Source organism: Triticum dicoccoides, chromosome 2B (assembly GCF_002162155.2).
Source record: "Triticum dicoccoides isolate Atlit2015 ecotype Zavitan chromosome 2B, WEW_v2.0, whole genome shotgun sequence".
In the NCBI taxonomy this organism is placed as follows: Eukaryota; Viridiplantae; Streptophyta; class Magnoliopsida; order Poales; family Poaceae; genus Triticum; species Triticum dicoccoides.
Window position 1 is genome coordinate 4661501 of NC_041383.1, and position 27361 is coordinate 4688861.

The 27361-nt window shown below is 41.9% G+C and overlaps 1 protein-coding gene across 1 annotated transcript; it reads right to left on the bottom strand.

The window, feature by feature from the left end:
• Positions 1 to 16012: 16012 nt before the first annotated feature.
• On the bottom strand, positions 16013 to 22769 carry LOC119366756 (tau-cadinol synthase-like). Its single transcript, XM_037632481.1, has 7 exons — positions 22670 to 22769; positions 20176 to 20434; positions 19727 to 20099; positions 19393 to 19611; positions 19151 to 19286; positions 18636 to 18887; positions 16013 to 16457 (listed from the first exon to the last, which is right to left on the bottom strand). Exons 1-7 carry the CDS (start codon positions 22736 to 22738, stop codon positions 16164 to 16166), a joined length of 1602 nt encoding a protein of 533 aa, XP_037488378.1. The 5' UTR covers positions 22739 to 22769; the 3' UTR covers positions 16013 to 16163.
• Positions 22770 to 27361: the final 4592 nt, after the last annotated feature.

Sequence of the window (27361 nt, forward strand, 5' to 3'; positions counted from 1 at the left end):
ACTACGTTCCCCTACAATAATGAAGGGATGAAGGGTGCTTTTGGTCCTGTGCACTATCATAGCCCTGTCATCCTTAAATCTGTTCCTCCAAGAGACAAATGAGGGAGAAATCCCCCTGAAGGCATTTCTTTGCTTCCACACCCCCAGGCTGCAATAATAAAAATATCTATAAACATAAGCCCCCTCCAAGCTTCTCGGGCTGCAAGAAGCGTAGAAAATCTGTAGTCTTGGCGTGACCAAGAAAATTTCATGGCATTCCAACAGTCCCTCACAAAAGGACATGTGAAGAACAGGTCTGTGACTGTTTCCTTAAGGGGGTTACGGCAGAGTAGACAACTATAGTTGTTATCAGATAGAACATAGTGGCGTCTTCTCAGTATGTATCTTGTGTTCAGTCCATCCGCCATTAGGAGCCAAGAAAAACTTTCCATTTATTGGTACATTTAGATTTCCATACCCAGACGAAGGCATCATCAACAATCACATGCTTGAAACAAAATTAATAGTATTTTCTTGAAGCAAAAGATTTGTTACCCCAGAGGCACACCCAACCATCCTGAGAAGTACTGCTGGGGTCAATGCCTGTCGTGATTTGCTGCAGGTCTCGAACTTCCTCCCTTGCTTGCAATGAGAGGGGTTGATGAAAGATGTCTCCAAGGGTTGCCGAGTTGAGAAGTTTTTGTATGGAGATGTCTTTGTCCCTACTCCCTAGCATAAGAGAAAGCCCTCGGGTGTGATTCAGCTAGCAGAGCATTGTGCCATACAACCTTCCAGAACAGGGTTGAACCACCATTTCTAACCTCCACTTTAGTCACTCCACTGAACACGTCTGATAATTCCATTAGATCGCGCCACCAAAACGATCCGCAACCATCCGACTCATGCGGGATATCATTGGCATAATGGGTACCTGTTGTAAAGTTTTGAAAACTTGCTTCAGCAATCAGCAGTAGACCCTGGTTCTAGGCTTTCTGATTCATGATCCCAAGACCGCCCTTGTTCTTTGGATGGCAGATCACGTCCCAAGCTGCTAGCAAGTTATGTTTGGGCCCCTCATCTATTTGCTTGTTCCAAAAACAGTGCCTACGAAATATTACCCTCTTCAGTGGAATGTGACACAACTTTCCTCTTCTGAACCAAGTTACCAGTCATCGGTCAGTAGCTCATAATACCGTCTGCATCGGTCGGTAGCGACGGGGATTGAGGTCCATGGTCATAGTTTCGTGGAGATACTGCTACGAGGCTGTCGGATTTCGATGACCTCATGTTTTTATTCTCTTTCTTTTGACAGTTGCAAATGTACATGTTCATAATGTTCATTTTTGTACATGTTGCGCAAAATGACCTCTGTCCGATTATGTCACACAGATCATAATGTACATGTTGCGCAAATGAGTACATGTTGTATGGTGCTAGAAGCACGAGTATTTGATCTAACAACTTAAATCGTCACTTATGACAATTCCAATTTTGAAGTTGCTTAACATGCAGAAAACACAAGTTGCACCACATGGAAAGTACATCACCCAAGGGGAACTACAATTATGTTATGGCTGAAGTATAAATCTGTTACTCTAGGAAGCACAAACGTGTTATCATTGAAAATACAAATTATGTTCAAAAGAACTCCATGGAAACCTATCAACTTCATATCTAGCTTCGAAGATAATTAAAGACACGAGGCTTGTGCGGTGAAAACGTTTTTTAATTTACAAGCTCAGCTTAAGAGATATTTTAATTTTAAAATTTGGATCTTTGCAAAAAAAAAAACTCGCAGACATGACTGACCATTCTCCTGGTACAGTGAGAAAAACGCACCAATACTCTATGTTTTATTCCAAATTTCACTAACAGAGATTGTTAGGAAAAAAAATCACAGCTTCATTCTCTTCTTGTGGATCTTAAATTATTAAATTATTTCAAGAAAAGGATACATCTGAGTGTGTAGGATGATCCAAACGAGAGTAACGGATCACCGACTCACACATATAATAAATCATTAATAGGGTTCCAAGAATTTATGCTGAAATACATACGATCGATTTAATTAAGCATGAGGCGGAAATTCTTGAAAGGAACAAATGACTAGTCGTATGCGTGCATGTAGCTAGACGGGGATGGGCTTGACGAAGAGGCTCTTGATAATGCCGTCAAGATGCGTGCTGAATGTGAAGGCATCTTTCCTATCACCATAGTACAGCGGCAGGCTGAGACTAAAGTTGATAACCCGTTGCACCACCGGGAACAGCTCACGGCGATGCTCAAATCGAGCTTGGTTGGTGGTCTTCCATTCATCTTCTATCATCGAGGCGATTACAGCAAAGGCGACCTTGTCTGTAACCTTATGCTCACTGATGTAGCAATCCACACAGTTGGCCACGTCCCCCCTATTGTTCCGGTGCTGCATTCATGCAAATAAAGATTTAATTATTTTATGAAGTTGATGCGCTCTTCATAAACCAAATAAAAAAAGAAGTTGATGCTGGGTCTAACTTTTGTCGGCTAAATCTATGTTCAGACAATAGATATATGTCTGTGGCAGAATATATAGAGTATATGTATGCTGCTAGATCTACTTCAGCGATAATGTACTCTCCACTATGAGGTCTTTAAAACACATGTGGGCAAACTAATGAAATAAGCTTATATTGTATGCATATCACAAATATTATGTATAACCTTTATCTCAAATCTTTAAATTTTGCCATGCCAATTTTCAGTGGTCGTATTATTGTTGATAACAGTAAAACTGCCTCTGCAATTTGCTTGTCTATGGGTTCACTTCCCCATTGGTCTTTAGGTATCTGATATTTTTTTCTTCCAATTGCCACAACATTTCATCATTTCTTCTGGAATATCAATGCAAAAATCCATTAATTTACGTACTAATGCAGATGCTTTTATCTATGTTTTGGACCGATTATTCCATTAATTTACTAATATGTTTTTTGATAAAGTTATTCTAATTTGCAATTATCCTAACTTTGATATATATGGTTCACTTTAATCAAAGCTCAATCCTGCAGTGCATTGTGACAATAAGGAGAAGCCCCCAGTACTTAGTTTGAGCTCTGATCTTCCTTAGTATTATTGGACGGTTACGTGTAGAAATAATCATCCATATTTAAAAAATATTTCTGATGCCGTAACCTCACTAAAATGCATGCCCATACCTAGTATATCTATTCATATACTAATTAGAGCTTCCTAAAAACAAAATGTTAATCTGATTGAATTAAACAATAATAACTACCCCTCTTCCATTATTCCAAGTTGTATTGTTCATATTGCCTACAAAAGAAACTGCTCTTCCTTCATTTATCGTTTCCCTGTAGCTATTTTATCGTTTGTCGGTTACAAAAGAAGCATTCTTCTTGATCTTCCCCTTTTTTCTGCAACACAAAGTTCGGTCTATTCTTCTCCGCGATATAAGTAACTGTGGTCTTGATGATATTTTGACTTTCATTTCATTTTGATGGTGTTATAATTCTAATCAAATTGGGAATCAATGTCTTCTGTCATAGCAAAGAATTATTTTTCACAAGTGCTATGTAGCCACTCTCTATGACCCCTTGATATTACTAATAGAAAATTGAGTGAAGATTAATTATGGTTAACTGAGATTCGTACCACTAAAATTGTATTCTTTTCTAACCTTGGTAAGCTTCCCACGGTTTTTGTATTTGTGTCCCTTTCCTTCACAATGTTGGGAACCATAGAGATATTTTTATTTATTTATTTTGGATATGGAGATTGCATCTTTCAATGCTATACCTTTCTGATTTACAAACAATTTATTTTCTAGAGTTTTATGTTGAAGGACCAGCTTGTGCATTTTCTTGAAATTTATGGATTAACTAAAGTGTGTATAGATAAATCATCAAAGTTCCTTACGTACTTTTCCCATTAAGATTCCAAAACCAGAGGTCCGATTGTCACTTTATTTCTCCTATCACACTACTCCAGTATGAATTCAATAGATATGGCATTCCTGATGTTTCTTCCCATGCCACTGCCTAAGCTGGTAGTTTATTCCATTTTCTGAGGGAAAACTCCAAATTTTTGGCATGGTTAGCTTGGGTCAGAATATTTTTTAAGATAGTTGAGTTGCTATTATATTCATCGCTAGATATTTTATTTTGGGCATAGTATTACGAGTTTTCTCTATAAAAGGTCTATTGTCATTTGGTGACCATGCTATATTTTTCAGGATTAACCGTGTTTCCAGTGCAGAGTGATAGATACTCTTATATAGCTAGTCCATGTGAATGCACGGTTTCGGGGCTAGTAATTCTAATTTTGTAAACGTTGAGAGCATTCATAGAAAATAATAATCACATCAACATTTTAAATCTATATAGCATCAGGACCATCACAAAATAAAATTCAGTTATTTGGTGTTATAGGCGTAGATATTGTTTCGATAAACTTGATCAAACTTTGCGACCTTCAACTTATGACATGTTCTCAAGCGAAGGGATTGTGGTCATGATCTAATAAATACTTGAGTATGCTAGTACTAGTATGCCGTGGATCGTATTCGAATCAGCGTCATTAAACAACTCTTATGGTCACTTGGGGGCTTCCTGTTCAAGCATAGGTCGTATTCGAACCAAAGAGAACATAGCTGTCGATACCCACTTGATCGGCATCGCCAAACCCACTGGTGGCTATATGATCGTATCCGAATCTTAGCTTAACCCCTTTGGAACGGTTTACTGATCGTATTCGAATCAGAAGCCTTTATTTATTATCCGTTATATTTCATAAGCATAATTATTTGACTATCTTGAGACCTTTTTGAAAACACTATGAGATGGTTTTTTGTTCTTCCGACTTAATATTGATCACCCCAGGTTGTTAAGTGCCAGGTGAACATTATATGTTCCAACTTTCAGGAGTTGAATTTACCCGCAGGGTGTAGGTCATATAAGCAGACGAGATTACCAAAGGGTTCGCGGGTATGCTATTGTGATTATGTTTAAACAAATATAATCATAAACCGGCCTCTATATGATGTTTTGGTTCGCACTTTGGGTTATCAATACCTTATGTGACCCCCGATGCGATAAACCGCCAAGGGAATTTTGCTTGTTTATATGCAGGATAAGGCAAGCAAATGTAACATCAAGGAAATGAAAGATCAACATAAGGTGGAAATATATAGTGATGGCGGCTTACGAAAGTATTAAGCGCCATAAACATGCGCGAAGGCATGACAAAATTGAGAGGTTTTTTCTACCCTATTACAAGACTCCGAGAGTCTGAATAATGAAGCATTGTTTTGCAAAGTCATAAACGCCTGGCGGTTCACTCCTTTGGTGGGCTTGAAGATTCGGGGTTATCCTTCTCCGCCTCTCCGTCGGTTGCCCTGTCCTGGAAGGTTGACGAGGCCCAGTCAATGCCACTCAAGGCTTCAAACTCAACTTCATCATCTATTAAACCGACTGGGCCCACTTCAGGGGCAAAGGTATGCTTACGAGTTGGAGGGATCAGGCTGACTTGATCATAAGGAGGTGTTGGAATTCTCCGGTTCTCACTGTCATAGCCCGACTGATACTTGGTAAGGTCAGTGTCGTTCCCAATGAGAGTAGCCACGGGGCGTATGTCTTTGACGCAGGCGGTGACATCCTGTTCATCAAATACGGTCCCATCCTCTTTCAGACTCGGGTATCCAAGAGCGAGGTCGGCCGGGTCTAGTTCTGGAATCCTTGCCTTTGCCCAGCTCAACGCGGCTACGGCCCCGGCTCTTGAGGACGCCCGCCTTAGATATTGGACCCGTTGAGGTAGTATAGCAAGACACTTCAGCACGTCTTGCAGGAGGTGGGGAGTGTTATTTGATAAAGCTACAACGGCCAAAGCACGTTGTGACCCGGTGTACAGTTGCTCCACTAGGGTGTAAACCGCTTTTAGTTTGGTCAACATGCTCTGCTTGAGGTTTGTGCTCCTGGGGCCAGCGTTCACAAGCATAAGGTGAGCTGGAGATAACAATTAAAATAGTCATCAAAGGAAAGATTACAATATTGGAGGTTATATAGAGTAACTTACCGAAGATAGCTGAGACCATTTGAGATATCTGGCGCTTTAAGCCGGACAGCTCGGCTGTTGCTTCGGCAAGTGATGCCTCTGCCGTCTCGGCCTGGGTCACCAGGGAAACCTTTTCATCAGCCTAGATTTTCTTCTCCGCCTCAAAATTCTTCTTCAACTTCTCCTGTTCAGAGACGCTGAATTCTAATTTGGAGTTGGCCTTTTGAATTTCAAGTTCTTGAGCTGTCAGACGGCTCTTCAGGTCAGCAATCTCCGACTCAAATTTACTTATGGTGGCCTGCATTAATGTCGGGTTATAGTCAGAATCATGGTAAGATAACATTAAGTCCCAAGCACTTTGCAAGCAAAGATACTTGACACTTGGGGGCTAATGTATGCTGAGGAATTTTAACTTACAATGCCGGTTCATGCAAATTAAGTCCCAAGCACTTTGCAAGCAAAGATACTTGACACTTGGGGGCTAATGTGTATCGCAAGTTCAAGGTATCATGTTACAACCGGGTTAAATATCTTCTTTCTAAACCAGACAAAGCAGTGATAAGTAGTTTTCTAAGTCTACAGCATACTTATTCATAAGCAATAGACTTGGGGGCTGATACAGTAAGTATGGTTCAGGAAAGTAGCATAAGTCATACCTCAGATTTTTGCTGTATTTGCTTCACCATGTCAATTTCCAGGTCACGCTGCTATGTACTTGGTTGAGATAGCCAGAGACTATATCTCCAATGCTTAAATGAGTATAGTCAACAATGTCTAGCTTGGCTTTTCGGCGTTCTAGAAGTTCCTCCTTAGCAGAGCACTTGGCAAGGACAGTGGGCCGCCCTGGCTCAACAAACTGAGTCTTCAGAATCTTAACTTCCGGATCAATTTTCTTGGCCGGGCTAGGAGCTTCCGGGTTATCAGAGCTGTTGAGAGTATGTTCGGCGGGTGAATCTGAGGTTGGTGCTGGAATGTCATAGGCTGGTTTAGGCCGCGGCTGATGGGTAGAACTATCAGGAGCAGTCGTACCAAGCTCCGGTTCAATCACGACCGGGTTTTGGGATGGCTTACTCTTTTTTGCCCTCTTACTGGGCTTCACTTGCATGCTGTGGACAATGGCAGAAGGATGAATACAAAGCATGGCTAAGGTAAAGCATAAGGTAAACGAAATTACATTACCCGGGGGCAGTTTTGAAAGCCGGCATGTTAGATTGCATAGACTCACCGGAGGAAGTAGAGGTATCCTGATAATTAGAGTCAGATGAATTGAGAGGTTGGCGAATTAAACCTGCGAAAGGTAAAACAAAACGTAAATCGGAGATAACCTCAGTCCGACGCTTTTTGGTTACATCAGGTAAGCTGGAGGAGAGCTCTACATCCTTGCTGGTCCGGGTCTGCCTCCGGCTTTCAAACTACTGTTGCTTGAAAAGAAAATGAGGATCTTGATAAGCTAGTGGATGTGAAAATCTTACTTTCCGGGTCGCCCTTTGGATTTTTTGCTTTGGCAAAGGCTCTGAGTCCGAGGAGATTATACTTACCTCTTCGTCAACCGCTTGGCTGTTCCCCGTATCCTCCTGAAAGGATAGAATGTCAATAAAATAATGACAAAAGAGTCAAGGGAGGTAAAAGCTACCTCTTCTTCATCATCATCAGTGACATAAGCTTAAACATATCTGAAGCGCTTGGCTTCCTCTTCTTCGAAGTTCCAGTCTTGGCGGTTTTCCTTTCGGCTCTTTTTGCCGCCCTGGCTTGTTTGGCCGCCTCATGGTTATACTTGACCTTCCAGAAGTTGTCATCAGCCTGTGTAAAATGATAAGGGGTTATGAATAAAAGCAAGGTGTATTATATTAAAGAATATTCATTGAGGTTGATAACTCACTGCGGGAGCCGGGTTCTTATTGCAGAAGGGAAGTAAGCCAAAGGCATTACTAGTCACTGTGCCCTCTTTCAACAATGTTTGGATCGTGGCCTCCACCACATCATCTGGTAAGTCGTCGGGACTATGACGCAGTGGGTCATCCTTCTCGCCTGAGTAAGTGCACATTAAGCCGGGGCGGAGGCTTAATGGAAGCACTCGCCAAGTGACCCAGACTCGGACCAGGTCGATGCCGTATAAGCCGTTTCCCAAAAGAGCTTTGATTTTTCTAATGGTGTTAGCGAGTGGCAGACGTTCAACAGCAGAAAGTTTATCCGGCAGCGGGTGGTTGGATTCAAGGCGTAGAGCGTGGAAGCCGGGCAGAGGGTTCTCGTCAGCCGAAGAAGTGTCCTGGCAATAGAACCACGTCTGATTCCAATCCTTCGGATGACTCGGCAGTTCAGCATAAGGAAAAAGGCAGTCTCTCCGCTGCTGAATCGAGATGCCACCAAGTTCTAGGCTGGGCCCGTTGGCACGTTAATTCTGCCGGTTTAAGTAGAACAGCTCTGTGAACAAAAGCAGATTGGGCTCTTCCCCCAGGTACACCTCGCAGAAGACTTGGAAGTTGCAAATGTTTGACACGGAATTGGGCCCGATGTCTTGAGGTCTGAGGTCAAAGAAATGCAAAACATCCCTGAAGAATTTTGAACCGGGTGGAGCAAATCCCCGGCTCATATGATCCGTAAAAACTATCACCTCCCCCTCTTTGGGTTGAGGTTTCTCCTCAGACGGGTCAGGGGCACGATAAGACATGACCTCCTTCTTGGGCACATGGCCAGACTTCACAAATTCAGACAATTTACTTTTTGTGATTGTCGATGGTACCCAATTACAGGTCACAGGAGCCTTGGTTGCCTTAGGTGCCATGACGTAAGTAGAAGCCTATGACAAAATAAGAAGCTCCGGCTCGATTTTAACCCGGAAAGAAAGTATTTTTAAGTCTATTCAAAATGGCGGCTTAAGACGGGGCCTAATGACATATGACTGATTATATCTGGTTATCTAAGCCGCTATGGGAATCAGTAACAGTTAAGTTATTTTAAGCTACCAGGAGCTGGCAAGGCTGTCAGTTAACATTGTCTACTTTAAACCGGTAATGAGGGCCGCTAGAGTTAAATGGGCCTAACAGAAACAGATATTGCCTAAGTGTCGCACAAACAGGTTTCGCAGCTGGCGGATATTATTTTGGATCAAACAGGTGCACAGAAAAGAAAATATTCTAGACCTAAAACTAGTACAGATAAGTTCATCAGTTCTAAACAAGGCTTCTGTATAGAGAAGAGAAATCTACTTGCGTTCGAAATGGGTGTGAAATAGCTAGCGCATTAGTTTTATATCATCTTAAGGATCAAGAAACGGCGGTGGTGCTGAAATCTATAAGGGGTTCCTACGAACAATGAAGAACACCGAGGAACTCGAAGGTCCTAATGCGGATCTGAGGAACAAGAAGGAGAAACTTACAGATGCAGAGTGGCTGCGGAGGTTCGTCGCGTTTTTCTGGTCAAATCAGGTTGATGCAGCGGCCTGAGTTGGCGAGGACGAGGAGATCTGCGACGGCGGCGGTGGCGGAGCTCGAGCGGTAGAGAGACAGCGAGAGGAAGAAGATGAACGACTGAGGGAGAAAATGAAGAAGACCTAGGTAGAGCCTATTTATAGGGAAGGGCCGACCGGGACGGTGCGAGAAACGAGGAGATTGGATATTATTATCCAGCGACCCCGACGCCTCGGGTTTCGGGACAATCAGTAAAGGCAAAGATCCGTTGAAGATACAACAGGATAAAATAAGGATTTAATTGGAGATGACGTCACGGCGGGTTAACGTGGATCCAGAAGATGACGCCATGGCGGGTTAAATCCTTTTGCATAGACAGAAGACCGAAGGCTTATTTCTTAAGGTATTTTAAGATTGACATGAACCGGTTCAAATCAATCTGGGGCCTAATGTTGGGGATATAACTATTTGTGTAAGCCGCCCAGGAGGGGCCAGGTTACGCAAATAAGACTCAGCAAGAAGAAGCCCAAGACCAAGCATGAAGATGGCGGTTTCATAAAGGGTCTAAAGGCCCACAGGCGGCTTAAGGCCCATAGTGATAAACCGCCATGATGGTATGACTTGTAACATAAGGTAGACTCAACCAGTCACCGAGCCGGACACTGTCTATGAGCCGGCCGGGACTCTGTAGGCCGTAGGGCGTCCACACGTGTATATAAGGGGACGACCGCTGGCGGTTTAGGGCAGAAGAAAAACAACTCATCGAGAAACCGGGCTGAGCATATCTCGCTCCCTGGTCATCGAAACATCAAGCAATACCAACCCAACTAGACGTAGGCCTTACCTTCATCGTAAGGGGCCGAACTAGTATAAACCTCTCGTGTCTCTTGTCCTAATTAACCCCTTCAAGCTTCCTAGTTGCAATGGCTCCACGATTAAGTCCTTTCACTAGGACATCTGACGTGACAATTCCACGATAGTAATCTTGTTCTGTAAGTCATGTTACTTGACCATGACGAACCTACGAACTATGAAGAAGCTATGATGAGCCCAGATTCCAACAGATGGCTTGAGGCCATGAAATCTGAGATAGGTTCCATATATGAGAAGAAAGTGTGGAATTTGGTGGACTTGCCCGATGATCGGCAAGCCATGGAGAATAATGGATCTTCAAGAGGAAGACGGATGCTAATGATAGTGTTACTATCTACAAAACATGACTTGTCGCAAAAGGGTTTTTTGACAAGTTCAAGGTGTTGACTACAATGAGATTTTCTGAACCGTACTGATGCTTAAGTCCGTCCGAATCATGCTAGCAATTGCCATATTTTATGAAATCTGGCAAATAGATGTCAAAACTGCATTCCTTAAATGGACATCTCTAAGAAGAGTTGTATATGATGCAACCAGAAGGTTTTGTCGATCCTAAAGGTGCCAACAAGGTGTGCAAGCTCCAGCGATCCATCTATGGACTGGTGCAAGCATCTCCGAGTTGGAATATACGCTTTGATGAGTTGGTCAAAGCATATAGTTTTGTACAGACTTGCGGTGAAGCCTGTATTTACAAGAAAGTGAGTTGAAGCACTACAACGTTTTTGATAAGTATATGTGAATGACATATTGTTGATCAGAAATGATGTAGAATTTTCTGAAAAGCATAAAGGAGAGTTTGAAAGGAGTTTTTCAAAGGAAGACCTCGATGAAGCTTCTTACATATTGGGCATCAAGATCTATAGAGATAAATCAATATGCTTGATCAAAATTTTCAATGAGTACATACCTTGACAAGATTTTGAAAGAGTTCAAAATGGATCAGTCAAAGGAGTTCTTGCCTGTATTACAAGGTGTAAAGTTGAGTAATACTCAAAGCCCGACCACGTCAGAAGGTAGAAAGGTAATGAAAGTCATTCCCTATGCCTCAGTCATAGGTTCTATAAAGTATGTCATGCTATTTACCAGACCAGTTGTGTGCCTTGCTATGAGTTTGGCAAGGGGGTATGATAGTGATCCAGGAGTGGATCACTGGATAGCGGTCAAAGTTATCCTTAGTTACCTAAGAGGACTAAGGAAGTATTTCTCGGTTATGGGGGTGATAAAGTGTTTGTCATAAAGAGTTACGTCGATGCAAGCTATTACACCAACCCGGATGACTCCGAGTCTCGTTCTGGATACATATTGATAGTGGGAGCAATTAGCTAGAGTAGCTCCATGCAGAGCATTGTAGACATAGAAATTTGCAAAATTCATACGGCTCTGAATGTAGCAGACCCGTTGAATAAACTTCTCTCACAAGCAAAACATGATCACACCTTAATACTCTTTGGGTGTTAATCACATAAGCGATGTGAACTAGATTATTGACTCTAGTAAACCCTTTGGGTGTTGGTCACATGGTGATGTGAACTATGGGTGTTAATCACATACAGCTGTGAACTATTGGTGTTAAATCACATGGCGATGTGAACTAGATTATTGACTCCAGTGCAAGTGGGAGAGTGAAGGAAATATACCCTAGAGACAATAATAAATTTGTTATTTTATATTTCCTTATATCATGATAAATGTTTATTATTCATGCTAGAATTGTATTAGCCGGAAAGTTAGTACATGTGTGAATACATAGACAAAACAGAGTGTCCCTAGTATGCCTCTACTTAACTAGCTCGTTAATCAAAGATAGTTATGTTTCCTGACCATAGACTTGTGTTGTCATTTGATGAACGGGATCACATCATTAGAGAATGATGCCATGGACAAGATCCATCCATTAGCTTAGCATAATGATCGTTAAGTTTTATTGATATTGCTTTCTGCATGATTTATACATGTTCCTCTGACTATGAGATTATGCAACTCCCGAATACCGGAGGAACACCTTGTGTTCTATCAAACGTCGCAACGTAACTGGGTGATTATAAAGATGATCTACAGGTGTCTCTGAAGGTGTTTGTTGGGTTGGCATAGATCGAGATTAGGATTTGTCACTCTATGTATCGGAGAGGTATCTCTAGGCTCTCTCGGTAATGCCCATCACCATAAGCCTTGCAAGAAATGTGACTAATGAATTAGTTATGGGATGATGCATTACGGAATGAGTAAAGAGACTTACCGACAACGAGATTGAACTAGGTACGAGGATACCGACGGTCGAATCGCGAAAAGTAAAATATCGATGACAAAGGGAACAACGTATGTTGTTATGCGGTTTGACCGATAAAGATCTTCGTAGAATATGTAGGAACCAACATGAGCATCCAGGTTCCGCTATTGGTTATTGACCGGAGATGTGTCTCGGCCATGTCTACATAGTTCTCGAACCCGTAGGGTCCGCACGCTTAACGTTCGATGACGATTTGTATTATGAGTTATGTGTTTTGGTGACCAAAGTTTGTTCGGAGTCCCGGATGAGATCACAGACATGAAGAGGAGCCTCGAAATGGTCGAGAGGTAAAGATTCATATATTGGAAGGTGGTATTCGGACGTCGGAATGGTTTCGATTGATTCGAGTATTTTACCGGAGTACCGAGGGGTTACCGGAACCCCCCGGAGAAGTATTGGGCCTACATCGGCCTTAGTGAAGAGAGAGGAGGGTCGCAAGGGATGGCCGCCGCCCCCATGGCAGTCCTAATTGGACTAGGGGAGGGGGAGGCACCCCCCTTTTCCTCTCCCTCTCCCTCTCCTTCCTTTTCCCTCCGGTGGAAGAAAGGAAAAGGGGAGGGGGTGAATCCTACTAGGAGTGGAGTCCTTGTAGGACTCCCCCCATGGTGCGCCCCTCCTGGCCGCCGGCCTCCTCCTATACGGGGGCGGGGGGCACCCCAAAGGCACATCAATTGTTTTCTTAGCCATGTGTGGTGCCCCCTCCACAGTTTACACCTCCGGTCAGAGCGTCGTAGTGCTTAGGCGAAGCCCTGCGCGGATCACATCACCATCACCGTTACCACGCCGTCGTGCTGAAGAAACTCCCCCTCGACCCTCTGTTGGATCAAGAGTTCGAGGGACGTCATCTAGCTGAACGTGTGCCGAACTCGGAGGTGTCGTACGTTCGGTACCAGATCGGTTGGATCGTGAAGATGTTCGACTACATCAACCGCGTTAGCCTAACGCTTCCGCTTTCGGTCTACAAGGGTACGTGGACACACTCTCCCCCTCTCGTTGCTATGCATCTCCTAGATAGATCTTGCGTGATCGTAAGAATTATTTGAAATTGCATGCTTCGTTCCCCAACAAAGCTCCCTTGTGAAAAGATTGCAACCATCCCTAGTCTTGAGCAGACGCGGTGAAGGGACTCGGTTTTCTATTGTATCATTACGGTACGATGCTGAAGTAACTTCTTCCTGCATTTTTTGTGTTCTTAATGTGGCATGTAACCCCTTGCTAAGAATCAATAAACCCGAATGTCACAAGATGGGGCCAGCGTGAAAATGCTGCTAATTTTTTTAAACCTTGTGTCAGTGGGAGAGGCTCCCACTAACCTTTCAATTAAATGGATAATGTCCAGAGAGTTACATATGTACAAGGGTCAGTCAGTGGATATCAGAGGGGGAGAGAAATGATACAAAACCAGCGAGAACAAACTACAACTAGCCGGGGTAATTAGAGTGATAAGGCAGTAAGTAGTACTCCTGAAAGAAACAAGCTAGAGGGAGGCAAACAAAGGAAATAATGAAGGGATGAAGGGTGCTTTTGGTCCTGTGCACTATCATAGCCATGTCATCCTTAAATCTGTTCCTCCAAGAGCCAAATGAGGGAGAAATCCCCCTGAAGGCATTTCTTTGCTTCCACACCCCCGGGCTGCAATAATAAAAATATCCATAAACATAAGCCCCCTCCAAGCTTCTCGGGCTGCAAGAAGAGTAGAAAATCTGTAGTCTTGGCGTGACCAAGAAAATTTCATGGCATTCCAACAGGCCCTCACAAAAGGACATGTGAAGAACAGGTCTGTGACTGTTTCCTTAAGGGGGTTACGGCAGAGTAGACAACTATAGTTGTTATCAGATAGAACATAGTGGCGTCTTCTCAGCATGTATCTTGTGTTCAGTCCATCCGCCATTAGGAGCCAAGAAAAACTTTCCATTTATTGGTACATTTAGATTTCCATATCCAGACGAAGGCATCATCAACAATCACATGCTTGAAACAAAATTCATAGTATTTTCTTGAAGCAAAAGATTTGTTACCCCAGAGGCACACCCAACCATCCTGAGAAGTACTGCTGGGGTCAATGCCTATCGTGATTTGCTGTAGGTCTCGAACTTCCTCCCTTGCTTGCAATGATAGGGGTTGATGAAAGATGTCTCCAAGGGTTGCCGAGTTGAGAAGTTTTTGTATGGAGATGTCTTTGTCCCTACTCCCTAGCATAAGAGAAAGCCCTCGGGTGTGATTCAGCTAGCAGAGCATTGTGCCATACAACCTTCCAGAACAAGGTTGAACCACCATTTCTAACCTCCACTTTAGTCACTCCTCTGAACACGTCTGATAATTCCATTAGATCGCGCCACCAAAACGATCCGCAACCATCCGACGCATGCGGGATATCATTGGCATAATGGGTACCTGTTGTAAAGTTTTGAAAAGTTGCTTCAGCAATCAGCAGTAGACCCTGGTTCTAGGCTTTCAGATTCATGATCCCGAGACCGCCCTTGTTCTTTGGATGGCAGATCACGTCCCAAGCTGCTAGCAAGTTATGTTTGGGCCCCTCATCTATTTGCTTGTTCCAAAAACAGTGCCTACGAAATATTACCCTCTTCAGTGGAATGTGACACAACTTTCCTCTTCTGAACCAAGTTACCAGTCATCGGTCAGTAGCTCATAATACCGTCTGCATCGGTCGGTAGCGACGGGGATTGAGGTCCATGGTCATAGTTTCGTGGAGATACTGCTACGAGGCTGTCGGATTTCGATGACCTCATGTTTTTATTCTCTTTCTTTTGACAGTTGCAAATGTACATGTTCATAATGTTCATTTTTGTACATGTTGCGCAAAATGACTTTTGTCCGATTATGTCACACAGATCATAATGTACATGTTGCGCAATTGAGTACATGTTGAATGGTGCTAGAAGCACGAGTATTTGATCTAACAACTTAAATCGTCACTTATGACAATTCCAATTTTGAAGTTGCTTAACATGCAGAAAACACAAGTTGCACTACATGGAAAGTACATCACCCAAGGGGAACTACAATTATGTTATGGCTGAAGTATAAATATGTTATCATTGAAAATACAAATTATGTTCAAAAGAACTCCATGGAAACCTATCAACTTCATATCTAGCTTTGAAGATAACTAAAGACACGAGGCTTGTGCGGTGAAAACTTTTTTTAATTTACAACCTCAGCTTAAGAGATATTTTAATTTTAAAATTTGGATCTTTGCAAAAAAAAAAAACTCGCAGACATGACTTACCATTCTCCTGATACAGTGAGAAAAACGCACCAATACTCTATGTTTTATTCCAAATTTCACTAACAGAGATTGTTCGGAAAAAAAATCGCAGCTTCATTCTCTTCTTGTGGATCTTAAATTATTAAATTATTTCAAGAAAAGGATACATCTGAGTGTGTAGGATGATCCAAACGAGAGTAACGGATCACCGAATCACACATATAATAAATCATTAATAGGGTTCCAAGAATTTATGCTGAAATACATACGATCGATTTAATTAAGCATGAGGCGGAAATTCTTGAAAGGAACAAATGACTAGTCGTATGCGTGCATGTAGCTAGACGGGGATGGGTCTCACGAAGAGGCTCTTGATAATGCAGTCAAGATGCATGCTGAATGTGAAGGCATCTTTCCTATCACCATAGTACACCGGCAGGCTGAGACTAAAGTTGATAACTCGTTGCACCACCGGGAACAGCTCACGGCGATGCTCAAATCGAGCTTGGTTGGTGGTCTTCCATTCATCTTCTATCATCGAGTTGATTACAGCAAAGGCGACCTTGTCTGTAACCTTATGCTCACTGATGTAGCAATCCACACAGTTGGCCACGTCCCCCCTATTGTTCCGGTGCTGCATTCATGCAAATAAAGATTTAATTATTTTATGAAGTTGATGCGCTCTTCATAAACCAAATAAAAAAAGAAGTTGATGCTGGGTCTAACTTTTGTCGGCTAAATCTATGTTCAGACAATAGATATATGTCTGTGGCAGAATATATATAGTATATGTATGCTGCTAGATCTACTTCAGCGATAATGTACTCTCCACTATGAGGTCTTTAAAACACATGTGGGCAAACTAATGAAATAAGCTTATATTGTATGCATATCACAAATATTATGTATAACCTTTATCTCAAATCTTTAAATTTTGCCATGCCAATTTTCAGTGGTCGTATTATTGTTGATAACAGTAAAACTGCCTCTGCAATTTGCTCGTCTATGGGTTCACTTCCCCATTGGTCTTTAGGTGTCTGATATTTTTTTCTTCCAATTGCCACAACATTTCATCATTTCTTTTGGAATATCAATGCAAAAATCCATTAATTTACGTACTAATGCAGATGCTTTTATCTATGTTTTGGACCGATTATTCCATTAATTTACTAATATGTTTTTTGATAAAGTTATTCTAATTTGCAATTATCCTAACTTTGATATATATGGTTCACTTTAATCAAAGCTCAATCCTGCAGTGCATTGTGACAATAAGGAGAAGACCCCAGTACTTAGTTTGAGCTCTGATCTTCCTTAGTATTATTGGACGGTTTCGTGTAGAAATAATCATCCGTATTTAAAAAATATTTCTGATGCCGTAACCTCACTAAAATGCATGCCCATACCTAGTCTATCTATTCATATACTAATTAGAGCTTCCTAAAAACAAAATGTTAATCTGATTGAATTAAACAATAATAACTACCCCTCTTCCATTATTCCAAGTTTTATTGTTCATATTGCCTACAAAAGAAACTGCTCTTCCTTCATTTATCGTTTCCCTATAGCTATTTTATCGTTTGTCGGTTACAAAAGAAGCATTGTTCTTGATCTTCCCCTTTTTTTCTGCAACACAAAGTTCGGCCTATTCTTCTCCGCGATATAAGTAACTGTGGTCTTGATGATATTTTGACTTTCATTTTCGTTTTCATGGTGTTATAATTCTAATCAAATTGGGAATCAATGTCTTCTGTCATAGCAAAGAATTATTTTTCACAAGTGCTATGTACCTACTCTCTATGACCCCTTGATATTACTAATAAAAAATTGAGTGAAGATTAATTATGGTCAACTGAGATTCGTACCACTAAAATTGTATTCTTTTCTAACCTTGGTAAGCTTTCCAAGGTTTTTGTATTTGTGTCCCATTCCTTCACAATGTTGGGAACCATAGAGATATTTTTATTGATTTATTTTGGATATGGAGATTGCATCTTTCAATGCTATACCTTTCTGATTTACATACAATTTCTTTTCTTGAGTTTTATGTTGAAGGACCAGCTTGTGCATTTTCTTGAAATTTATGGATTAACTAAAGTGTGTATAGATAAATCATCAAAGTTCCTTACGTACTTTTCCCATTAAGATTCCGAAACCAGAGGTCCGATTGTCACTTTATTTCTCCCATCACACTACTCCAGTATGAATTCAATAGATATGGTATTCATGATGTTTCTTCCCATGCCACTGCCTAAGCTGGCAGTTTATTCCATTTTCTGAGGGAAAACTCCAAATTTTTGGCATGGTTAGCTTGGGTCAGAATATTTTTGAAGATAGTTGAGTTGCTATTATATTCATCGCTAGATATTTTATTTTGGGCATAGTATTACGAGTTTTCTCTATAAAAGGTCTATTGTCATTTGGTGACCATGCTATATTTTTCAGAATTAATCGTGTTTCTAGTGCAGAGTGATAGATACTCTTATATAGCTAGTCCGTGTGAATGCACGGTTTCGGGGCTAGTAATTCTAATTTTGTAAACATTGAGAGCATTCATAGAAAATAATAATCACATCAACATTTTAAATCTATATAGCATCAGGACCATCACAAAATAAAATTCAGTTATTTGGTGTCATAGGCGTAGATATTGTTTCGATAAACTTGATCAAACTTTGCGACCTTCAACTTATGACATGTTCTCAAGCGAAGTGATCGTGGTCATGATCTAATAAATACTTGAGTATGCTAGTAGTAGTATGCCAGAGATTATAGTTACAGATAATATATATGCACATAAGTGTGTACGTACTTTAGATGAGCCAGCAAGGTCATTCATTAAGCGCCCAATCTTGGCGCACGCCATGATGACATCGGGGTATCCAAGTGCCCACTCGAGTGCTCCTTTTGGCGCTCCATCGCCCATGCAAACCATCGTATACACACATAGCGCGGTGACGCCCGTGGACATGGCAGCCAGATGCAGTTTATCTTTAAAGTTTGGCTTGTGGTTCTGGTGTAACCACTCAGCTTCTTGGAGATAAAATTTTGACTGTTGTTGGAACTGCGTGCATAGACATGAGTAACAGTACTGATTAACAAAGAAATATTTTTAATTTTATTATTCAAAAGAAAACAGTACATCATACCACCTGATTTCTAATATAAAATTATAAAGTAGTGACATAGTTTTTAGACATATTTAGCTGTCAATTTGTGTGCATTTGAATAGATTGGTAGAAAAATAGTCTAAGGAATCATAAATTCTATAAAAAGGTAACATATGCCACTAATACAAAGATGTAATTAATATAGATAATTTTGTACCGTCTTCTTGATGTGATCAATCGGGTATCTACCATTAAGTGTCAACTCATCCTTGAACTCCCTAAAGCACATCAGAAGTTTATTATAGAACTTCTTCAAGTAGTCGGGCACAAGGGAAACAGCACTCACATTCCATCTGCATGAAAAAATGGTTAGTTGAAACAAGAATTAACAAATTCGACTGCCGTCGCAGGAATTAACCTTTGTTCTCCGGATACACAAAGCTATCAGTGAGAAAGAACCTCTGTATGGCTGCGTCTAGCTTCCGATACTCCACCAAGGTGGCACGAACGTCGTTGATGTCATCCAATAATGTGTGCACAAATGTGCACTTTGCAAAGATCATTCGTTCTAGAGAGTACTCTTCCTCATAGAAGACAGAGTAGCCCCAAAGGTAGCACTCCACCACACGATCCCGAGCAAAACTTAGCTCCACGTATGCTGACAGATCATTATACCACCTGAAAATCCATAAATAATTTTACATATTGATAAATAGTGTAGTATGTGCGTGTCTGTGCTTAGTAGTGTGGTATGTCAAAAAAGATGCTTGAGTGTGTGTGAGAGCACACATACTCTGAGATAGCTTTCAGCTGCTTCAAGTGGACACTCTGGAGGAGGTTAAATTCTAGCTTTGCAAGCTCTAGAAGAGTTGGATTGTACCCTACTTCTTTTTCGTATTCTGGCATGTATTGCAGTGCCTCCAACCTCCTGTAGGTCCTTGGCAGGGGTACATGCAAGGCACGCTTGACCTGCTCAGCTAAAGGGGAGACGAGGCTTGGTGCCAAAGATTCCAGATGATATTTCGTGAAAGAGATGGCCTCTTCGAGTAATGGCTCGCCATGGGTTAACACGTATGCTGCATTGTAGAAACATAAGAGTCCCTTTGGATCTTTTGTTATATCATGGTTAAACGTGCCATCTTCTCCTTTGAAAGTTTTGAACACATCTGCATGAAAAGTTAGTTCATTTACGTAATTGAACACATGAAAAGGTGATCTATGTTTATATATGAATATGAATACCTGGAGATGCCCAAAGTCCATGTTCCCGAAGAAGGCGGAACCGAAGAGAAACATCATGGAGATTAGAGCTATTGAATTCACTTCGATGGATGTCAGTTAGTGCAGTAGCCGTCTGTTCTTCAAACAGGTGTTCTATTCCTAGGCGTTGGACAACATCCACCAGTGTCATTCTATCTAAATTGTTGGTGCAAGTCCTAAACAATAAGAGAACATCTTTCTTCAGTTTATCTGTTCTGGTCTTCATCCATTCCTGTGAGCTCTGCATACATGTAATGGTTACCAGCAAACAAACTAGTCACTAATTTATACACTAGTAGTCATATTCCCTCGGTCCCAAATATAATCTGTAAATTTTTGTAAAGACGAACATTGATCAAATTTATAGAAAATACATCAGCATCTGGAGTCAAATATATTTTCATATGGTGTGTATTTAGATATAGTTAATGTTCTCTATTAAGTTGGTCAAATTTATGTGAATTTTGATTTTCGTGAAAACCAGTGTGCACTATATTATGGAATGGAAGAAGTACATGCAAATGTGAAAGTTAGAACAGAATACTCCTATAATTTATGACAAGTGACCCCATGAGACAATGCATGGACTAGCGGCCCCGAGAAAATGGAAGTAGCGCAAGAGCATGGTTAATAGTATAGTAAACAACCGGTTATATGAAGTCGACATGTCACATATAGTCAAGCAAATAGTCAACACGTATAATAGCTAGTTTCTAAATAGTACTACGTTATTAATGCATCACCTGCAGTACACTCTCATAATGTTTCTTGGAGTCCGTGCTATAGCCGGCTGTTAATCTACCGTCTGCTTCCCTTCTGTCTCATCCAACTCGGCATGAATATAATAGTTTAATCCAACTGAATGTACCTTATTATACTTGCTCTAAGAGCAAGTACAATAAGGTGACATAATCTGACTATTTGGACTTAAATATTACTCCATTCGTCCCAAAATAAGTGTCTCAACTTCGTACTAACTTTAGTAAAGAGTTTTACTAAGGTTGAGACACTTAATCTGGGACGGAGGGGGTATATCTTTGTTTAGTTGGAGGAGAGAGAAGACAAGAGAGAAAAGGAATTGGTTGTAGATTATTAGCCAGCTGCAGTACAAGCCCAAAGACACTTTGTGAGATTGTAAGGTGGGCCAACTATAAATAAAGCAGTACATATTTTAAATTTTCTATTGTACATGTCATCTATTAGATTGGCTCTGTATAACATGACAACTCCTTATATCCGATTGTTGTCTGTATAATTAACATGCCCTATGACCTTCCGTAGTATAGGTATCATATGGAGCACGACAATAGTTTGGTGCTGCCCGGGATAGCTGCCACCCATCAAGGTACCGTATGATGTCATAATATTGAGATTTGCGCTTCAAAGTTAAGAGAGTGGAACCGTGGAAGAACTACAAGATAATGAACCCTAATTACATACAAGTGGTCTGCGCTTATGAACTAGCACATCAGAGATACGATTTTCAGGAATTCTCCTGACTGTAATGATATATGTACATTTTTGTCTTTAACAAGGTAAGTACTGTTTAAACGACGGGCCATTTGTGCCTGTGTGATTCTGTGAGTGCAGACGGGCGTTTTCACCGTACCAAAGTGCCGGATTTCACATATCCTTCTGAACCATGTTTGTGTTTATTCGTTGACCTCAGAGCAAATATAGCCTGGCAAAGAAGAACGGGCACAAGCTATTGGAGTTGATGCAATTTCATAGTGGCTAAAGCACTTCGCTGCTCACATACATTTAAGTCTTTGTAAAGATTACTATGAACCACATACAGATATCTATAAATGCATTTTAGAGTGTAGATTCACACATTTTATTCTGTATGTAGTCCGTAATATTTCTACAAGGTTGTCCAGACCTTGATAGATTGATTATTAGTTGGCTAATAATCAATCTATCAAGGTTGGCAAATCGGATCTTCAATGTCATGTCCCTGTCCCTGATAGTATTGGCACGATGCGGCAAACAGACAAATGAACAAATCATGTTTTACTATTTACTTCAACCTAATTAAAAAGGTCGCTGTCGACGGAGCTTCACAGATCTCTAGGAGGTAACGTGTGGTGGATGCCCATGGGACAACTATCCCCCGTGAAGAAATCAGAACTAAAGAGTGGATGCCTAGGGATCTATGTAGGTAGCTTTAAACATAGAAATGCTATTCACTCCGGCCGTAGGTCTAATACGTTTTTCAATGTTAACTGTTATCACGGGTCAGAAAAATAATATACAACATGCATGTTAGACGAAGTATATCATCGAATTCCTATGTGGCAAAAGATTGTAATGATATGATTTTTGTATGATACTCTCATATAGTAAAACAAATTAGCAATAATCGAAGGCAACCTCAAATAACATATTGGCCCTATATATTTGAACAGAGGAAGTTTGTATATGAGTGAGCACAATAAAAATTTACATATACTCAAGCTGAAGCAGGCATGCATACATTCAGTGGCTGTGGCTCGTATTTGCGGAAGAAGTCACTCCACACCGAGGGCTCGAAGACGGACGCCATGAGGAACGAAGGAATGTTTATGTGTCCTATGACTCCTATCTTGATGCCTTTACTAGTAAGCTCGCACTTATATATACACGCACAGACGAACACATAAAATAGCACGTGAGTAATTGATATACCAGCTAGCATATATAAGGGTCCTACAATATTTTGTCTTCTAGTGATAACTAGTACACGTAAGTAAGTCGGTAACAGGTACTCCTTCCGTCCCAAAATATAAGATGTTTTTAACACTTTCATAATGTAAAAAAATATCTTACATTTTGGAATGAAGGCAGTACCGGATAATTACTGCTCGTTTTGTTCCAAAATATATGATTATTTTTACACTATTGACGAAGGGAGTACTCTAGATGTCTAATTTTGCCTTTGTTGCCCCTTACAACCTGTAGGTGTTATTGTTTTGTTTTGTTTTGAGAAAGTCGGTGATAAACTAATAGTCCTGATTTTTCAGTACGTATATCAGTCATGAGATCCTTAATTAACTGAAATAAGCAAAATATTTTTTTTGTTTCTCTCTCAGATCAATTAATCAACAGTGTCAAGTAGTGGTTACCCTCTCTCGAACTAGGCTTTCACCCTGTTTTATATATAAAGTAACAACAAAACAAAGTACACGACCGAGTGATACAATATAGTGGGGAGGACCATTTACAAAGTAGATCACAAGATAACCATGAATCTAGAACAAGCCTAACACCTAGCTCCACGATAACACTCCCAAGAGGGAAACAATGCCAAGCATCACCATTGCCGAGTCCAACCAAACGAACTAGAGTTTTCACCCGGAGCCCTAACAGAAGGGAAGATCCATGACGACGTTTTCACGAAGCAAGCGACACCAATGGGTGCCGTCATCGCTAGCGCCAGAAACGTAAAGCTTTCGCTCGGAAATTCGCCTACACCACTTGAGGGTCCTGGTCGCCAGCGCAACCAGGGTCAGTTCATCCACACTAGATCCGAGCACTGTAAGAACATATCAGAGTCTCCCGCTACTACACCCCTTGTCCCACCACACGACCGAGAGGTGAAGCTACCACGGACACTACCGGAAGGATAACCTGGAGGCCGCCATCAAGGACCACCATCTAGACATACATGCCTCTAGGCACCTCCAATCATTCACATCACCACCACCCAACCACGATAGTAGATGCGAAAGGCACCTCCTTTCACCTCTAGCCCGACATCAGCCACCGGGCCCAGCTCAGCGCCTCCACCGTTGGAAGCATCCATAACACCATCCCCAGCCAGCCTAGGTGGGCCGGCGGGATACGACCCAGTGACTACCGACGGTCGCCGCCAAGCATGCTTGAACACCACTAGCTAAATCCATGATCTTCAGCATCGATCCATCTGATGACACAACAATGCCCAAAGAGCAAACTCAGACCGATGCCAGGAACAGGAAGCAAGCATGTGGACCATAACAGAAAGGCAAGCGCAAGCGTAGACCAAGACATCTGCCGACCCCCCTACACTAACACCAAAATGTATGTGGATGCCACCCAAACCAACCCACAGACCCCAACTCGACCTTGCTGGAGATGGCAAGGGATAGGTAGCGCCAATGGCCAACTGTCGGACAATGCCACTGGGAGGAGCAAAGACTACCCCACAAGATTTGACCGTTCAGATCCAGACGGGCATGCCCAAGGCAGCCGACAACTCCGACTGCCAGGGCTGCCGCAACAGGCCAGCCTTGCGCTCCTACGCGCGAAATGCCACCACCTCCAACCTTAATTCCGCTCCACCTAACACTTGGCGAACCCACCCCCACATGCTCGCAGCTAGGGAAGACAACCAACTGGAGTCATACACACGCCACAACCCCGACGAGTGCACATCCAGGCACCACCAACACCACCACCCCGCTGTCAACCACTATCAGAGGGCACAACCAAGGTCAACAATCCACTCCAACCATAGCTTGTGGCACTTGTCATCACCGGACACCAACCAAGGCCGGAGCTAGCCGGAGGTCGGCAGACCCGCCACCACCAGAGGGCACTGCAGCAGGGTGCGACCACTGGGCTAGCCACCCCCTGCAGCAAGCCGGAGCCCCACCACGACAGAGTTCAAGGCTGATCAAACCCTCTCGACAGTAGATCTGAGCTGCACCTGGGACCGCCTTCGTCGAGAGTAGGGCACACACTCCCACCTACATCAGCCACATCAGGCCACCGCCTGCATCCCGCACCCCTGCCGCCAGCCTCCGCCCGACCCTGACGGCCTGTGCCGCTTCGAGCAGGCAAAGGAATAGACCCCGCCGTGTCCTAAAATGGTCGGGCTTTGCCCGCTAGCACGCTAGGGCGGCGGCGAAGGGAAGGGGCCTCGAGGAGGGGCCGAGGTATGTGTGCTAGGGTTTACCCCCAGCGCTCGCGAGAGTGGATCGGGAGGGGTCGGGTGGGCCCTAGAAGCGGTTTATTATAATCACTACTCACCAATTCCAAATACCAGTGCTGAGTACGGAGGTGTGCTAGAGCATGTTTGCATTGGAGAAACTGAAACATCTAGCATTAAAGCATATCAATTAAGGGGTAATTATTGTTGAGCACTGGTTGTCTTTTGCGCGTATGATTTTTGTTGACCACAGTACAAAACAAACAGATACGCTCATACAAACGCATATACACTAATTACTATGAATGCACACACGCACACCCTGTCCCTATGAGCACCTCTGATAGACTGAGCCAGCGCATCATCTTGAGATTGACGAAGTCACCAAATGCCATTGTAGTCGACGAGAACATCTGCTCTCACTGAATGCACATTGCCTGTAGCCCTGAAATAAATAGAGACGAACCCTACCGGGCTGGCGATACCACTATGTTCCTAACCATACAACTACCGGTTGGTCGCCGGTTATTTTTTGTATTTGCACAAGTAACAAACATCTATGTTCCTGATATGGATACCTAATGCATGTCTTGGTCGCATGACTACCGTACTCCAGACAATGAATGCTCTAAGTGGAGAGTAACATACTACTACTTGGTAGTATGATCTGTATGATACAAAGTCCATAAAATTCATATGATATTATAGGTTAATATTTTAGATGGCATTACTTCTTGTTTCGGAATATATATTGTAGCAGTACAACATTTATTATGGTAAGATATCATGATATGATAATTCTAGCATCTTCTCTTTCTGAATTAATACTATGACATGTCATATGTCCGATTGGCATTCAATTGGGTTGCATGTTACCTATGATACCCCCACTATGGCGAGGGATCACACTGGCACACGCCTTGACAAACTTGATGTCATACATATAGACAATATTTCTACAAGGGTATCCCAAGGCCCTTATGCCAATGCTACATAGAAACTAAATAGCTTATGAGAGCACAGTGGAAGACTATAAATGGGTCATTGATAGGTTGGGATGGACTCCATTCCAAAGTGATCTGGTTGGCTACTGTTCCTTAGTATGCTCTCGATCTGTTCATTTTGGCATAAGGGAGATTTTTTTTTTTTTGAAAAGGAAGATAGCCCCCGATCTCTGCATCGGAATGATGCATACAGCCATTTTATTTAATAAAAGTGCGAAAACAATGTCTTAGGTCCAGCACTGGCTCACAAAAATAGCCAAGGCAATGTAAAAAAAAAGTATAAAGTGCCACATCCGGCTAGAAAATCAGGCTACGATGACTAAATACCTACCCTATTATTTGGCATAAGGAAGATGAATCCGCTCTTCATATATGGCCACATCACGTCCTGTGTCATTGTGTGGGTGGCATTTATGCCACCAGCCACCTACATATGTGAGGCCAAAAGGTCAAATTTGCTTAATCATCAACGGTGCTATGTATCATAACGTTGCCCTGTAGTGGTTGTTATGTGTAAATGATCAAATTAGGAGGTTTCCATAAAAAACATAGTCCCAAATATATTGCTTCTTCGTTACTTTGTTGACCTGGTCTTTCACACTTTTTTTTTGAAACTTGGTCTTTCACACTATAGTGGTGTTGGTGGGCGAAAACGCATTTCGAGTACCACTGCATTAAAGTTAAACCCTCTGGGAAATGTGCCTAAGCCTCAAATGCTTATCTAGCACTACTCCCTCAATGTCAAAATAAAAGAAGTTCTAAGATTTTCCTAGGTGATTTTTTTAAAAGTTTGACCAAGTATACAGAAAAACCAACAAAAGATCAACAATGTCAAATATATATTATTGCAGCGTTCTTGGCCTAAAAACAATTTGATGGTACAAAGAAACTGCATAAAATATCTACAACACTTTCCAATTCGCGATGTGTAATTTCAGGAAAGTCATTTCGACCAAAGCTGGCACTATGATCTGCCAATATTAATTACTTGTCAGTTACTCAGAGAATCACGTGTTTACACTGCTATGTAGATTCATGTCCAATACTGGAAAGTGCCAAGGGATTATTTTGAGCACTGTCTAATGCATGTGTCATGTTCAGCGATCCAGATCTATAAGGCAGTTCATCTTAAAACAAAATAGGACCATCGTCCTACCTGTACAAAATAAGTCACGCAATTTCTGATGTGTCTGCCATCCAGGTCAATTTAATACGTGTCTGCCATCCAGACAGTGCAATAACTAATCCATGTGTCTCTTTCTCCACTCCATTA